The sequence below is a fragment of the Teleopsis dalmanni genome, chromosome 2, assembly GCF_002237135.1.
Source record: "Teleopsis dalmanni isolate 2A chromosome 2, ASM223713v2, whole genome shotgun sequence".
Taxonomy (NCBI): Eukaryota; Metazoa; Arthropoda; class Insecta; order Diptera; family Diopsidae; genus Teleopsis; species Teleopsis dalmanni.
The window spans coordinates 153,579,548-153,596,427 of record NC_051847.1 but is presented as its reverse complement, the minus strand read 5'-3'; the positions used below and the strand labels follow the sequence as shown (position 1 = coordinate 153,596,427).

Below are 16,880 nucleotides of genomic sequence, written 5' to 3'. Positions count from 1 at the left end.
ACTACAGTTTTTGTAAGTAAAAAACTAAACTACTTTTAAAATAATCTGGAGAGAAAATCTAATTAAAAAAATTATAACCTTATATATATTTTGTAAGTCAAACATTAACGAAATCATAATTAGATAAATTGCTTAAAAAAAAAATACGCAGCTAGCTTATGCCATTTTCTTTTGGAAATACATTTTAAACTATTTAACATAATTTAATATTTTTTATACAAAAATAAATTTAAACCAAAAAAAAAAATATTTCAGGCAATATGGTACTTATTTTAAATAATTATTTCTGTTTATATAAAATAAAAGATATATTATGAAATGCTCATAAGTAATTGTAGTATACGCTGAAAATCTTTATTAAACAAAAATTTACTTCAAAAAATACTTTGCTTTTAATTTTATTATATTTCTTACTAAATTTTGAATTTGTTTCGCGTTCCGGTTTTTTTAATAATGTTTTTTATATATTTTATATCCGGCTACAGTTCATCTTTTTTGTAAATTAAAAGTTTATGAAATATTTTTTAATAGATATATTTTATATTCTATATTTTTATTATATTTTTAATTATATATGCATATTTATCTCACAAACTGAATAATTAAAAAAATTGTTTGTTATAAATAAATTTTTAAAATGTACATAAATAGTATAGACCTATATCTGAAAGTAATTACAAGAGTAAATATACATACGAACATACGAGCATTTTTATTGAAAAGTTTCTACAAAGCTTAACAATGAGTTAACTATGAGTATTTACGAAGGGAGTAGCAAAAGTTCACCTAAATGGCTTCAAAAAAATTGACAAAAATAATTTTAATTTAATAACTTTAATATTTATAATTGTTTTAATATAATTTTTATGAATTTCGATAAATTTTTAAATCTAATATATACACTTTCGAAAACACTCCTCAAAACTGTTGCTTTTAGATATACAACAGATAGGCTAATTATCTCCTCATTATTGCCGAAGATCCTTTCTCTCATTTTGTTTTTTTTTTTTGCGGAGGAAAACCATACCAATTTATATTATAATTTTTGTTTAAGCTATTCTAGTCTCATAAAAGGAATGCAAATAATACTTAATTTACTTCATTTTTTTCACCCAATGATAGGTTTTCTTCTGGGGTATCTAAAAGATGGTTTTTTTGTATTTATATTTTTTATTTGACCCGGTCTGAAAAAAAAAATATATTTTTCCTCTAGTATTTTGGATTCATAATTTTATTTAAATATATATTTATATAGAGTAATAAGATTATTTTTTGAATTTTGTTTATGGAGAGGTTAACTTTAAAAATAATTCCAGTATTATTTTCGATATGAAAAATGTATGTTAAGAAAATTTAAGTTCTTTTGAAATATTTGTTATATATAATCTTCTTAGATTTTATGTTAAGAACAATTATAAAGCAGCATTGAAACAATATTAATTATTTGCATAATTAAATAAATAATTACTTATGAGCATAATATTTTTGTAAAAACTTATTGCTTGAATATTTTTATAAAATTTTTTTAAATTAATAATTACTAAAAATTTCTAAATACTAACACTTTAATTCCTCTATACTTAAAAATTTTAAATAAATTCATTAACCATTCAACAAATAAATTTACATATTATTAAACAATAACTAAATTGTATCTTACAGTAACCCTTACATAGAGCTGCCTCAACCGCAGCTCTCACCAAGTAAAATCTGTGTTGGAGGCTTTGTGTAGAATTTCAACCAACGGCTGCCAGTTAATGCAAAGGCTTAATTTATTATAGCAGTTATATAAAAATATTATATATATATATAAAGTATGAAATTCCTGCAACTTGAAAAGGTATAAAATATTACAATTGAATTAAAACATATAAAAATAATATTGAAACTGCATTTAAAATACAAATAAAAATTTGTAAATTTAAAAATAAAAATAAAAAACAAAAAATAAATAAGAAATTCTTACTAATAAAAACATAGTCTACAAACGAAAAGTTGATAAAACTAAAAAAGGTAAATTAAATTATTCATAATGAAATTATTCGTAATTAAATTTTAAGCATAAAAGAACAGACCAGTAACTCTTAATGAAAACTTATTTAAATTTAAATTAAAATTTAAAAAAATGAAATTATTTAGATTATATACAAAAAATTACATAAGTTTACAAAAAACAAAAAAACAAATGAAAATATAATTCTAGTACAGACGTGTATTGAAAGAGCGAAGTATATTAAAACAAAATATTTGTAAATATTAAAATTAAAAATTCAATATATATTTTAAATAACAGAAAAATAAATTATGTTAAAAATATGAAAAAAGAAAATTTTGTAATTAAAAAAAAGAGAGAAACTCAATTTATTTAAAACAAAAAATTTACAAATTAAAAACTAAATGATATATACATACATAATGTAACATAATAACTGTTATGAATGCGAAAATAAAAATTGTAAATAAAAAGGTATTTATAATAAATAAAAACCAAAAAGAATTCGTTAAAAAGAAACAAATAAAATTTGTTACTATTAAAAATATTTAAATTATAATGAACTAACTAATTAGAAAAAATTTATATAATATTAAATATAATATAATATAAAATAAATATAATATGAAATTAATATTATATAAAATTATTATAAAATAAAATTAATAATATAATTATTATAAAATTAATACGCTACAACATTTTTATGAACCAAAATATTAAAAACTAATATTTAATATATATTAAATGAATTTTTAATTAACAAAATTTAAATTTCCTACACAAAATTAAACATTTCACATTTTAATAAATCGAATTTAATTAACAGCACATTTTAAATATTTAGTTTTTTTTTTTTTAAATATTTTTCATATTATCAATTATTTTCGGTTCAAATTAATATAGAAAAAAAATATTCGCAAAAAAAATAATTCAATTTATTTATATTCATTCTACATAAAAATAACACATATATTACACTAATTATATTATAAATAGAATCAATATAAAAAAGTACCAACAATTATAAAAAAATAAAAAATTTTAATAATATGTATTATTTATTACATGATTCTATTTTATAATTTTTATATAAGTATATTTATTTTTCGTCAACCTAAATAAATATATACTCGTATTTCCTGAAAGCAGCATATGATGAAAACAGGTTCTCTATATTTAGTTTTACTAAAGGATATATTTCACAATTTCATTTCAAAGGGAAAGTACACGCTTTAAGTAATAAATCGTTTAATAAATTAACCAGATTATTTTTTATAAAATACTAAGTCAGAGTTAAATATGTTCTTCAAATGCTTCTCTCCTGATTTTGTTTTATGGATTGTATTCAAAAGATGTTTAGGGAATATTTTTATATTATTTTGAAATTGTTTCTATAATTTTATATATATTTTTGAAACAGGTTTGCTAATACTATAGGACAAAAGTTAATATTGAATGAAAAATCGTACTTCAATTTACATAAATAAAATATTTTTTTTTTTTTATTCTTGTCATTGATTTAATTTATATTTTTGTTTTATTGATCTCTTATTATTTTCTCTATTAGGTCTGTAATCCGGACAATCTACTCGTATCTACAGACAACAAATACAACAACTGATATATTAAGTTACTTCAATAATCCGGTCACCAAATCTGTTTTATTTTTATTAATTTTCTATTTCAAGTATAAATATATTCGCTCTAATATATTATATATGTAGTTTGATATACAAAGTTTTCATTATTTAGTGCAATGCGCCTATACGCCAGCATTCTCAATGTAACTTTTTATCAGAAAAAGTATTTACCTAATAAGCCACTCCTAATATTCAATAATGCAATATACCATATTCATTACCATTTAAGTATAATCTCATATAGAGTATTCTCATTCTTAGCACTTAATCTCATCAAGTGTAGAAAAAAACTGTTGCAATAAACCTTCAAGTAACAATGAGCGCAGATCTCCAAATTTATTAAGTCTATTAGTCACTATAGTTCTAGAAATCTATTCTCAAAGTAAATTTAATGAAGAAATTGTTACAAATCACGATTCTGTAGAGGAATTTTGAAATCTAAATTTTGTAGGTTTTTATTTATTCAGTTTTATTAAATTTTTCTAAGATAGATACATATTTAAAGTTATAATTTCTTTAAGTATATAATTTATACTATTTCAGTCTATTAAAAACCTGAGAACTTAAGTTGCCATTTATTTGGGACAAAATAAATTACTATTTATTTATTTTTAATTATTTTCTTTTTTTAATTATTTTCTTTTTTAATTATTTTCTTTTTTTAATTATTTTCTTTTTTTATTGCAGTTATTATTATCATAATAAAAAAATTATTACAATTATTGTTGTTATTATCATTACTATTACAATTATTGGTGTATAATTCTTTTAATATTATTATTATTTTTATTATTAAAATTCTTTATTATTATCATTATGATTTTTATTATTAAGTTTTTTTTGTATTCCTTATTATTACTACCTTTTTATTAATATTATTATTTATATTATGATGAGATAGTACAACCCACTATTTTGAACTTGAACCGAAAACAATATATATATTTGCAGCATTTATTTTTATTTTTAACCTTTTTGTTGTAATAAAAAATTAATTTGATTTTATGTTATTTACTATATAAAAACTGAAATTCTACTTTTAATCAAAAAAATACTAAAACATTTTTTCTTTAAAATATGGAATTATTTCATCGTTAAAAAGCTTTATTCATTTTAGATGATATTGTCAGATGTTTTCGAAATTATTTTTTCGCTTTTTATTTTTTTTTAATTATAAAATATATTAAAAATGCAGAAAATTAGTTTAAAATAAATAAGATCTACTAAATTAAAAACCAAAAAAAATTTTTGGGTTGAAATAAATCGAATTAAAATATATCTTCTAAATATAATTGTACAATAATAATACTATTGTATTATTTTTTGAATGTAATGGAGATTATGATTTTAACTGACGTTCATTTAAATAAAAATTATGAAATATTTTTAAGTAACAGTAACAACATATTTTAAGTTAAAAATTTTTAAAAAAGTTGTTAGTATTCAATTATTTAAATAAAACTAATCTGTTAATTTATATTTAAATTGAACTTCTTTAAGTGATATACATTTATATTGAATTAAAGATTAATTTTAAAATCATGAAAACAATATAACAGTCAGCACAATATATATACTATATATAACCTTTTTTTATTTATGAAATATTGTTAAAAATTTTTATTTCTGATGTTGGTCGATATCAATCTTAAACACTGATTAAAAAAAATATTTATAATAAATAATATTACTTAATATAAAAATTATTATGATCGTTTTGTATTTATCATTTCTAATAACCAATAATTTTATTCCATTTTGTTTTTGGTGTAGCACATAAATTTATCAGCTAAAATAGATAAAATAATTTTCAAAAAATAAAGAGTACCTAAAAATAGAGAGCTGTAAAAATGATACCTGCTTAAAATAAATTACATTTCTATATAAATATTTATATACAAAACAAAATTATGTTTCAGTGAATAATTGCTAAATATAACAATTTAATATAATAACTTTATATGCAATTAATATTTTTATTTTTTCTTTTATTTTGATTTGCAAGCGCATTTATAAAGAAAATAGTTTCTCATATTTTGGGAAATATCATTTTTAATGCATTATTTATTTTTGAATATTAAAATACTTTTATCTAAAAAAAATTTTTTTTTTGTATCCATACCACTACTAAAAATTGCGGCTTCGTGAAGACTGGGCAGTATTCATTTGGTCTTTGAGAATAAAACATCCATAGTCATAATATGTAATATTTTTCCTTGAACTGGTTATAAGCATAAATCCTGATACTCTTTGTCACCCTTATAATGGATAGAAATAAGTCACAATCACTTAGAATCATTATTCCTCATGAAGTTCTGGTTGTCTTCTATTTTACTGCAACATACATATATTGCTGATCTATTTTTACGATATTAAAATTTTCTTTTGGAAGCAGATACTCAATCTATCCACACTTTTCAGCTTGCATTTGTATGGTGTTAAATGATTATTGCAGCAATCAGATGTAATATTAATTTATTAAACATGTGCACTTTTTAAAGATTTTTGCTGAGTACCTGCATTTCTACATTTAATTATTAAAATTCCAAATTCATAGCATATTAAATATTTGTTCCTTAAACCAAAATATCTACTACTACTTATCATTAATACATCTAAAGTTAAACTAACCATTTTTTAATCGTTTAATCGCTTACCTATAACAAACTTAAATGCAAACACCTCATATTATATCAATATACTATTATAACAATACATATTAATATATGTATATATATATATATGTACATATACGAAATTATATTAGCTATTAAAGTTAAAAGGTTTTCTGTAAAACAATTAACGCACAAATCTAGCTACATATACAAATAAAAACAAAAGTTCTTATTTTAATATAAAAGAATATATACTTACTACATAAGGTTGTAGATTGAATTATCTAAATAAAAAAAATTAAAAAATAATATCAATATCATATATCTATCAATCTGTTATTATCTATCATTCAATAAATTTTTTTACTTAATCATTTTCCGTCCGCTTAATGGCATATAACACAATACATAGAATTTATTTGTACATAAAATACAAACATATTTTTTTTTTCATATATATAGAATATTGCATTAAAAATGATATTTTCAAAACAAATTTTGTATTATAAAAAGAAATATTTATTAAAATCGCTTTAAGCATATTTTTTATAATTAATAAATAAACAAATTTTGTAGATAATATATTTAAATATATAAAATAAATATTTTTCCATTTAAATATTTAAAAATATATATTTATTAATTAAAAAATTTTCAACTCAATAGTATTCTCAGTTTAAAAGAAAAAAACAAATAAAAGCATTGAAAATTTGTATTAACAAAATTAATATAAAATATTTCAGAAATGAACCAAAATCCTAAAAATAAAAGAAAACGATAAATACATTGTTACACACTTACAAAAAATTAAATAAAAAATTTTTATTTGTTTATTACTTAACTAAATAAATGATATTTATATATAAATATATAATTAAAGTCAGTCATTTTTACTTTAAAATTATAATTTAAATTTCTAACGTAAAAATATTTTTTTTTTTAATTCATATAAAAGTAATTTTTTACTGACAAATTAATTTCTTTTTAACGAATTATATTTATAATTATCATTTATACTATTTTTGAATAACCAAATTTTTATAAAAAAACGAATTAATTTGAAGTTAATTTATTACTAAATATATATACTTATATATATACAAAAATATATAAAACCATAACAAATTCTAAAAATTAACTTCAAAAATTAAATAAACCTAACATTTTCAACCAAATCAACTATAAGAAATATTTTTAATAAACAAAAATATTCCAAAAAATAAAACAGAATATTTCAGCTAACATTTTGTTAATGATTAATAATATTTAATGTTAAAAAATGAAATTATATTTAAAATATTATTATATTTTATAGTCTCGACATTAATCGATCGTCGAGAAACGACAATAAACTGTGAAATTGTATTAATAATAAAAAGTAAAAATATTATTAAAATCTTTATTCGATTAGAAACTTAACCCAAAAAGTATATAAGAAATCCAAATAACTTCTTAAAAAATATGTGAACAAATTATAATATTTAACTACAAACAGAAAAAAATTATATATATACAAATATATATATATATATATACATATATATATATATATATATATAGAACGTAAAGTAATTATTAAATAAATGAAATTGTTTTCTAATAAATAAATAATCCATTTGTGTTTTAATTTTAAAAAATTGTAGTTTGAATGAAAAGAGGTAAGTTTAAGAAAATAAAAGAGAAAGGATTCGTTTTGCTATTAGGAAACTCGAAAATGGAGAGGAGTACGTCTTGTGCTCCAATTGTTACGAAATGTGACATATGGTTAAAGAAGTGGGAGTGACAGAGAGGGCGATTTATTTAATTTCGTCAGATTTTTTTACTGCTGTGATCTTTATTTATTAAATTTATGCAATATCCATTTTATATTTATTTATATATATTTTATTTTTATTTTTAATTATTTTATATTTATTTAATCATATTTTATTTAATATTTATTTTATTTATTATTTAAATGTACATATGGTTAAGAAAGTGGGAGTGACAGAGAGAGTGAGTTGTGATTTTTATTTATTAAATTTATGCAATATCCATTTTATATTTATTTATATATATTTTATTTTTATTTTTAATTATTTTATATTTATTTAATCATATTTTATTTAATATTTATTTTATTTATTATTTAAATGTACATATGGTTAAGAAAGTGGGAGTGACAGAGAGAGTGAGTTGTGATTTTTATTTATTAAATTTATGCAATATCCATTTTATATTTATTTATATATATTTTAATTTATGTATATTTATATTTATTTTATTTTTATTTATAATTAATTTATATTATATTTAATTTAATTTATATTTATTTTATATTTATTTATATATATTTATTAATTTTTTTTTTTCTCAAATATTTATTTTTTTCGCCTCGCCTATTCATTCCACTTGGGAGCATAAGGTTAAATATATTAATATTTAATTTCTATTTTACTACGGAACCAAAACGCTTTGCTGCTCTTAGAATTAGGCCACAATAATTTGTAGATGATCCCTAGGCATTTGTTATTGAAAGTTCGAATCTTTTTTATTTCATTTGTGTTGATTCGCCAAGTTTTGCAACCATAAAGCATGATATATTTGACACATGATGAATAGATTGAATGACCATAGTCTATATGACCATCTATATCCACTGTAGATCAGCCATTGACATGCATGGTTTAGCCCAGGTAATTGAATCCTCGATTGTATTGTTATCCAAAAGTAAACGGGTGGGAACTTCTTGTATTTATACAATTTTACTAAGTTTATTTTTAGGTCTATCTTTGCTGCATGTGAATGAATCTCGTTAAGTTTGCTCTGGATGCCGTTAAATGAGCTATATGTCATAAAATCATATATTGTCAGCATAATCCAGATATTTTTGTCTACGGAATGCGTTCCATACTATGCCTCTCGCTGAACGACTTAACTTGCACATGATGTCATCTAACGCAGTAATGAAGATCAGAGGTGAGAAAACACAGCCTTGCCTTATTCCCATCTTTACGTTTATGGGGTTGCTGATATTGTAATTATGGAATTCAATAAACTGCATTGTGTCAGCGTATGTTGCATTAAGTATGCGTATAATTTTTTCTGGTATACGTTTTCTTCGTAGCAAGTTTAAATATTTATATAATTGTATATAATTATTTTTTTTTTAAATAAGATACGTTTATAAAAATTCTTTGGTGAAAATAAAAATATACAATACACAAACAAATATTTTTTTGGAATATCAGAAAATTCAAGTGCGTAACGTTGCTTTGAGGAAGGAAGGACGAGGACTATACAAATTTGTTACGTATGCTCTAAAACCATGTTCTTCATCGGTATGATTTTAAAGTAAAATGTTGGTTTTCGTCTCGAAATAAGAAAGCACACCCTTGAAGGATTTTGCTCTTAGTTAACTGTGTATAACAGGTTCTGGCTTCTCATCAAGTGCTTCTTGGGTAACGGGTTAACTCCACAATCGAAAGAGCTGCTTTGTTAGCATACACAATTCAATCAAATTACGTTTTTCGAAATGTTCACAGCCACGCTCGTTTGCTAAGCTCCATACGTTCTGTCGAAGATCAGGAAGAGAATTGCTTTCTATCTATATTTGTTTCCAAACAGAGTATATTTTGGGTTGATTAATTCTTTCTTTGATTTGATAATATTTTAAATAACATCTCTGATGCTGTAGTTTACTAATATTGTTTCATCGAAAACTCACTATGGCTTAACTGAGTATGTGTATTAAAAGTTCCTCGAAAATAATTAAATATTGTTATGTAGCACCCTGATAAATTGGTTGTAATAGATCTGCTGTATTTTTTGAGAGGTACACAACCTCCAGATCTTCTGATAATTTAAATAAATAAATTCAAATAAACCGAATGCCATGAAACATTATCTAAAATGACCAATGACTTGATGGTCTAATTATTTTCCTATAAATTCCTATAAATATCTAATTCCGAGCAAAAGTAATTTTTGTTAATTATTTAATACAAATACCAAACATGAAATAAATAAATAATTTATTAAATTATTTATATGTTACACAACATTTCTTATTTAATTTCTTCTATTGTGATATATTTAATAAATGTATTGAATTTTTAATTTCTTTTTGAAACAAGCCGCTGTGCAGAACATATTTATTATGAACAAAGTTATAGTTTGCCCATACTATCGACTATTTCAGTGAGCCCTCCATCTAAAAATTCAGATTAATAATAATTAATTTTTTGTTTGCAAAAATATTTTACCTAGACTGATGTTATTATCAGAGGAAAGTTCAGCAGACGATGGTTTTTTCAACGATACTTTTTTTAAACTTAATATTTTATAGTATTTATACTCATCATCATCTAATTTGAATTCCATCTGTTCATTACTAAATGGAAGTTTTTCCTCTTTTTCTAACTCTTCAAGGTTGTATAAAGTTCGCAAATATGACCAATTATTTTCGCTGCTTACATTTTTGGAGAGTGCTTTAGATAGTCTCTTTGTTATGACATCCATGTAAAGGTGTTTGTTAATTCCGACTGGTTTTAAGTTTCCCATAGCAAAAATAAACTCAATTTCCTTGTTTGTGGTCCACTTCGTATCAGAAGTACAAGCCTTTACTTTGCGTGGCATTCTAATGTTGTTAAGTTATTTCTATAAATTCAAAATTCACAATTTATCTAATAGTTAGCGAATCGAAATTCTTGCTAACTTACAACTTTTTCACAATGAGGAACACGATCAAACTTGACAACGAAGACGCTACTTCCTAATAAATAGCAGAGCTGTATTTTAGGATTTATATCGATAACATAAATAATACATAATTCTAAAAAAATTTTTACGTTTACACTAAACATCTGTACATCATTCATAGGCCGTAATTAATTACAATTGGGTTCTTACAGAATTATTTGAAATAAATTTATTACAATATAGGATATCGTACTTCAATTACTTCCTAGTTTGTCTTGTTTAAATTTAATAATAATTAGCATACAAAATCCATACTAAGCTTGGGATTGTGTTTTTATCTTAAATTATTTATTATTAAAAACACTAGGCAACACAAATTAATATTGACTGCATTAATAATAATGACTGCATTATTAATCTTGATGGCATTAATGTTGGTACGTTGCTTGTCGCTTTTCTCTATTTTACGTTGACATGTATGAATAGAGATGCTATATGGCCACCACAACACAAAATCAGATTAATTACTTCGTGAATGACAACAGATATGTCTTTAATGTGCTACATATGGTACATTTAAATTTCATTCGTTACACATTGATCTCTACCGCGAGGCTTTAAGAAATATGCCTGCAACCAGTAGCGAGGCGTCAGCTTTTTAGCAAGGTGTTCACAATTTGATCAAAACAGAATTCCAACTATAACGTATTCCCCCTATTTCTAAGTTTTGTCCTTTCCACAAGCAAATCGCGTACAAAACCACTGGTTTTTATTTACCATAAAGCTTGTAACGACACGGATTTTCCCGTTTCGTTATAATTTATGCTGGGGTATCCTCAGTCTTTTCCAGGGGGTCGCTACAATAAATTTATATTCGCGGAGACAGGACTTCTCAAAATAAAAGTAATGTGTGTTAAATTTTAAATGTAGATTTATTTAAAATATTATTAATTCATGAAAATAGTATTTATAAAAAAGGAATTTAGTTAAACGTAATTATGTAAACTTGAGATTACTAATGTGTACAATTCAATGACATAGTATTTTTAAAAAAAAACAAAGTAAATTCATTAAACGTGATTAAACTTGAGAAACTTGAGATTATTTCCTGGTATTCTGCTGTATCTGGAGGTTGTTCCTTTGGAGCGCGGTGATCTCTAATCTGGTTCCGTGGTTTGTATCTTCGTATGATTACTTGCTCAATGCGTACCTGTGTGGGACAGAAGGGTTAGTGTATATATACTAAAAAAATATATTTCCTTGTTCGGTTATAGAATATCTATACAATAGTGTCCAAGTGTCTTGACTTAAAACCGCCCATGCACTTGTACACAATTATATATATATTTTAGTAATTTATACAACTCGGCTTAAAACCGCCACTGTGTCAGACAATATTTTTTATATTTATTTATTTTATATTTTGACATACAATGCCACCGAGTGATCATACAAGACTCACTAAATTCTTAGAAAATTGCGCCTTATTTTATATGCATTTCTCTTGAACTTTTTGTGTAAAGTACACAAAGCTTAGAGTTGATCTTAGTTGAACTTACTGCCCTTAACACTTTTACACAAAAGCTCCGTTGTGCATCTTTTTGCAGCGAATTGCATTCTGACATTTTTGACGTTTGTAAATGTTTGTTTACATTTTTATAAAAAGCGGCGGTGCTCGTGGTTTTATTTTATAGTTGAATTATTTATAAATAAAATAATAAATAATTTATAAATAAATTATTATTTATTAATTTAAATAAATTTATGTGGAAAAATAATGAAGGTATGTTATATGGTTATTTTTATTTATATACCTTTTGTATTTATTATTGAAATGTTTTCTCCTAATTACAGATTACTTCACGTATTTTGTTCAAAGTGGTGGTGTTACTAAATTTATGTAGGTTGGAAATTATTACAAAATTTCCATCCTTACATTTCCCTCCTTCTCCGAGGAAAATTAATTTGCCACTATCTGCCTGCATGATTTCTGTGCCGTTTCTTTGGGCTCTTGAATATTTTGAAAAATTTATCTTGGTGTATACTAACAAGATCATAGTCCTTCTGCTGAAGTACATCTAAGTTATTCATCGGCTTCTGCAATTTTTGGGTGCTGAATGGTTTTGGAATTCCTAGACTTAGTTCCTGTACTTGTATCAGAGGATTGTCTATCTTATCCTTCGGACGTGTGGAATCATTTTTTTCTTCTTCTGGCTGTTGCTTTCGTTGACTATCGTGGTTAATTGAAACTTGTTGCAATGATTGTGTCGGACTTGGGGTTTCTTGAGTCAATCGAACTCGTCTGGTATGATCTTCGATTACTGTAACCTTTCGTTGACCTTGTTGTGTTTCAATATCTTGAACTTGATGTTGTTCTACGTATCCTTGTGTATCTTGAATTTTAACTTGTGTTATATGGTGATTCCTCGTTGGACTGATTTTTCTTGGTTGATTAGCTACCTGTGAATTTTCCTTGCCCGGACTTGGATCTCTGTGCCGTTGAATCTTGTATTTTTGCGCTTTGATTACGATTGGTTCTTTCTGTCGTTGTACTTTCTGTGTTTGAGCTTGTAATATTTGCTGAATTGGGTTGACTCGCTGTTGTTCGGATACTTTGGGATTTTCCTGGATGGGTTTTGAATCTTGCTGTGGTCCACACGTTTGAATTTGAACTTCATTTGGAAGTTTACCTACTTTGACCTGATTCTGATTGAACGATTTTAGGTTTTCTTTGAAAGGCGTGGCACGTTGCAGTGTTTGGTGTACTGATACTTGCTTCGTTTGACTTTGAAATATTTCCTGATCTGGTGTAACTTGTGCTGGCTTAAATACTTCGGGATTCTTCTTTGTAAGTTTTGGGTTTACTTGTCGTTGTGTTTCTTGCACCTGTGAATTTCCTCTGATGGGCCTAATATTTTGTGATTCTTGCTTTGGTTCGCATGGTTGGACTTGCAGCATTTGTTGAACTTCTGTGACTTGGTTTCGATTGAATGGTTTTAGATTTTCTCTTACTGGCATGACATGTTGGATATTCTGCTGAGTTGATACTTGGTACATTTGATTTTGAAATATATCTTGATCTTGTATGATTCGTGCTGTTACTTGCTTAGCTGTCGGCTGGTTGCGGTGCTGATTACTTCTCTGCTGGTTGAGAATAGGTGACTCGGAATTTGAACTGGGAATAAGTTTATCTTGTATCGACATAGTAGGTACGCGTCTCACTGTATTTTCCAATAACATCGTTTGTGGATATTCAACTTCTATGCGACCAACTATCACTTCCTGTTGAACACCGCGTCGACTCATTTTATCCTGTTCTGCGCGAAGTTCTTCGAAGTCATCAGCTAGTATTGTTAATTCTGTTAAGCTCGAAAAGTCTCGACGTTTGATGTACATTTGGTACTCTGTGCGCATGTTTCGGTATATTTGCTCCAATTGCGAATCTTGGTTTATGCCTGTGTGTCGCATAAGATATTTGATTTCCAGTACATAATCTTTAAAACTTTCTTGTTCCTTCTGAACTCGTGCTCGCACCTCGTCTTCTAATCTGTCGAAATATCTAGATGAAAGAAAAAATTTTAGAAAGTCTGTCTTGAAGCTTGACCAGAGGTTCCACTGTTTATTGTTGTTCCGGTACCACATCAGTGCTTTGTCTTCAAGCAGTACAGGCATCATCCTGGGAATTAGATTCACGTTGACGTCGTCAAGTTCTGCTAACTCTTCTATGCTTTCCACAAAATCTATTGGATCTACTCCTCCATTGTACTTTACAGACCATTTTCGTATCCGCTCCACGGTTTGTGCATACGATAAGTCCATGATGTGCTGCTTATGCGAACGTCTTGTATGTTTCTCTGTTGAACTGGCTTGAATTGGACTACGGATGAAAGTATTTAGATTTTATCTTTTGATCATGTTAGCTTGTGCCATGGTAACGTAGATATTACTTCGTTTTAATTTTGAGAAGTCTGTCTGTCCCTGCTCGGGCGCCAATTGTAACGACACGGATTTTCCCGTTTCGTTATAATTTATGCTGGGGTATCCTCAGTCTTTTCCAGGAGGTCGCTACAATAAATTTATATTCGCGGAGACAGGACTTCTCAAAATAAAAGTAATGTGTGTTAAATTTTAAATGTAGATTTATTTAAAATATTATTAATTCATGAAAATAGTATTTATAAAAAAGGAATTTAGTTAAACGTAATTATGTAAACTTGAGATTACTAATGTGTACAATTCAATGACATAGTATTTTTTAAAAAAAAAACAAAGTAAATTCATTAAACGTGATTAAACTTGAGAAACTTGAGATTATTTCCTGGTATTCTGCTGTATCTGGAGGTTGTTCCTTTGGAGCTCGGTGATCTCTAATCTGGTTCCGTGGTTTGTATCTTCGTATGATTACTTGCTCAATGCGTTGGCGCCCAACGTGGGGCATAAATTGTAACGACACGGATTTTCCCGTTTCGTTATAATTTATGCTGGGGTATCCTCAGTCTTTTCCAGGGGGTCGCTACAATAAATTTATATTCGCGGAGACAGGACTTCTCAAAATAAAAGTAATGTGTGTTAAATTTTAAATGTAGATTTATTTAAAATATTATTAATTCATGAAAATAGTATTTATAAAAAAAGGAATTTAGTTAAACGTCATTATGTAAACTTGAGATTACTAATGTGTACAATTCAATGACATAGTATTTTTTAAAAAAAAAACAAAGTAAATTCATTAAACGTGATTAAACTTGAGAAACTTGAGATTATTTCCTGGTATTCTGCTGTATCTGGAGGTTGTTCCTTTGGAGCTCGGTGATCTCTAATCTGGTTCCGTGGTTTGTATCTTCGTATGATTACTTGCTCAATGCGTACCTGTGTGGGACAGAAGGGTTAGTGTATATATACAAAAAATATATTTCCTTGTTTGGTTATAGAATATCTATACAATAGTGTCCAAGTGTCTTGACTTAAAACCGCCCATGCACTTGTACACAATTATATATATATTTTAGTAATTTATACAACTAGGCTTAAAACCGCCACTGTGTCAGACAATATTTTTTATATTTATTTATTTTATATTTTGACATACAATGCCACCGAGTGATCATACAAGACTCACTAAATTCTTAGAAAATTGCGCCTTATTTTATATGCATTTCTCTTGAACTTTTTGTGTAAAGTACACAAAGCTTAGAGTTGATCTTAGTTGAACTTACTGCCCTTAACACTTTTACACAAAAGCTCCCTTGTGCATCTTTTTGCAGCGAATTGCATTCTGACATTTTTGACGTTTGTAAATGTTTGTTTACATTTTTATAAAAAGCGGCGGTGCTCGTGGTTTTATTTTATAGTTGAATTATTTATAAATAAAATAATAAATAATTTATAAATAAATTATTATTTATTAATTTAAATAAATTTATGTGGAAAAATAATGAAGGTATGTTATATGGTTATTTTTATTTATATACCTTTTGTATTTATTATTGAAATGTTTTCTCCTAATTACAGATTACTTCACGTATTTTGTTCAAAGTGGTGGTGTTACTAAATTTATGTAGGTTGGAAATTATTACAAAATTTCCATCCTTACAAGCTATAGCTGTAGGAAAACGACGACTTACCACAGATTTCGACATTTTTACAATAGGTATCAAATTCTTCATATCTGGAGTTGGTCTATTCATTTTATGAATTAAAATCTTTTTTTCAGAGGATCGTTTAAAAAAAGATATTTGAATTAAATCTTTAATCACACATTTATCCATTTCTAAATATTATTTTTCACTTCAAATTTCTTTAATTTTTTTCTTTACTTTTACCATTTGCTAGTATAAAATTGCAATAATGACTTTGTTTTTGATTTATTTCCAACCTCTACATAAGAGTAAGAAACTCTCATGAATTCATTTACTCTTTTACTTTGTATTTACTATGGGCGGTTTAGTT

At 25.2% G+C, this 16,880-nt stretch overlaps 3 protein-coding genes across 4 annotated transcripts in view; 1 reads left to right on the top strand and 2 right to left on the bottom strand.

Moving 5' to 3' along the window:
• LOC119678050 overlaps nucleotides 1-1,887 on the top strand; it is an 81,214-nt gene extending 79,327 nt beyond the window's left edge. The window contains exon 22 of the mRNA XM_038089690.1: nucleotides 1,663-1,887. Coding sequence (XP_037945618.1) covers nucleotides 1,663-1,665 — 3 coding nt within the window. The 3' untranslated portion in view covers nucleotides 1,666-1,887. The remainder of the gene's footprint in view (nucleotides 1-1,662) is intronic.
• Nucleotides 1,888-10,345: 8,458 nt separating this feature from the next.
• Nucleotides 10,346-11,020, bottom strand: LOC119685351 (MRG/MORF4L-binding protein-like). Of its 2 annotated transcripts, XM_038099608.1 has the most exons (3): nucleotides 10,952-11,020; nucleotides 10,496-10,889; nucleotides 10,346-10,443 (listed from the first exon to the last, which is right to left on the bottom strand). In XM_038099608.1, exons 2-3 carry the CDS (start codon nucleotides 10,866-10,868, stop codon nucleotides 10,400-10,402), a joined length of 417 nt encoding a protein of 138 aa, XP_037955536.1. In that variant the 5' UTR covers nucleotides 10,869-10,889; nucleotides 10,952-11,020; the 3' UTR covers nucleotides 10,346-10,399. The 2 variants fall into 2 exon arrangements, with proteins under 2 accessions (XP_037955536.1, XP_037955535.1); XM_038099607.1 differs by having other exon boundaries at nucleotides 10,496-10,990.
• Nucleotides 11,021-12,902: 1,882 nt separating this feature from the next.
• Nucleotides 12,903-14,750, bottom strand: LOC119675967. Its single transcript, XM_038087189.1, has one exon. The coding sequence runs from the start codon at nucleotides 14,748-14,750 to the stop codon at nucleotides 12,903-12,905; it is 1,848 nt and encodes a 615-aa protein (XP_037943117.1).
• Nucleotides 14,751-16,880: the final 2,130 nt, after the last annotated feature.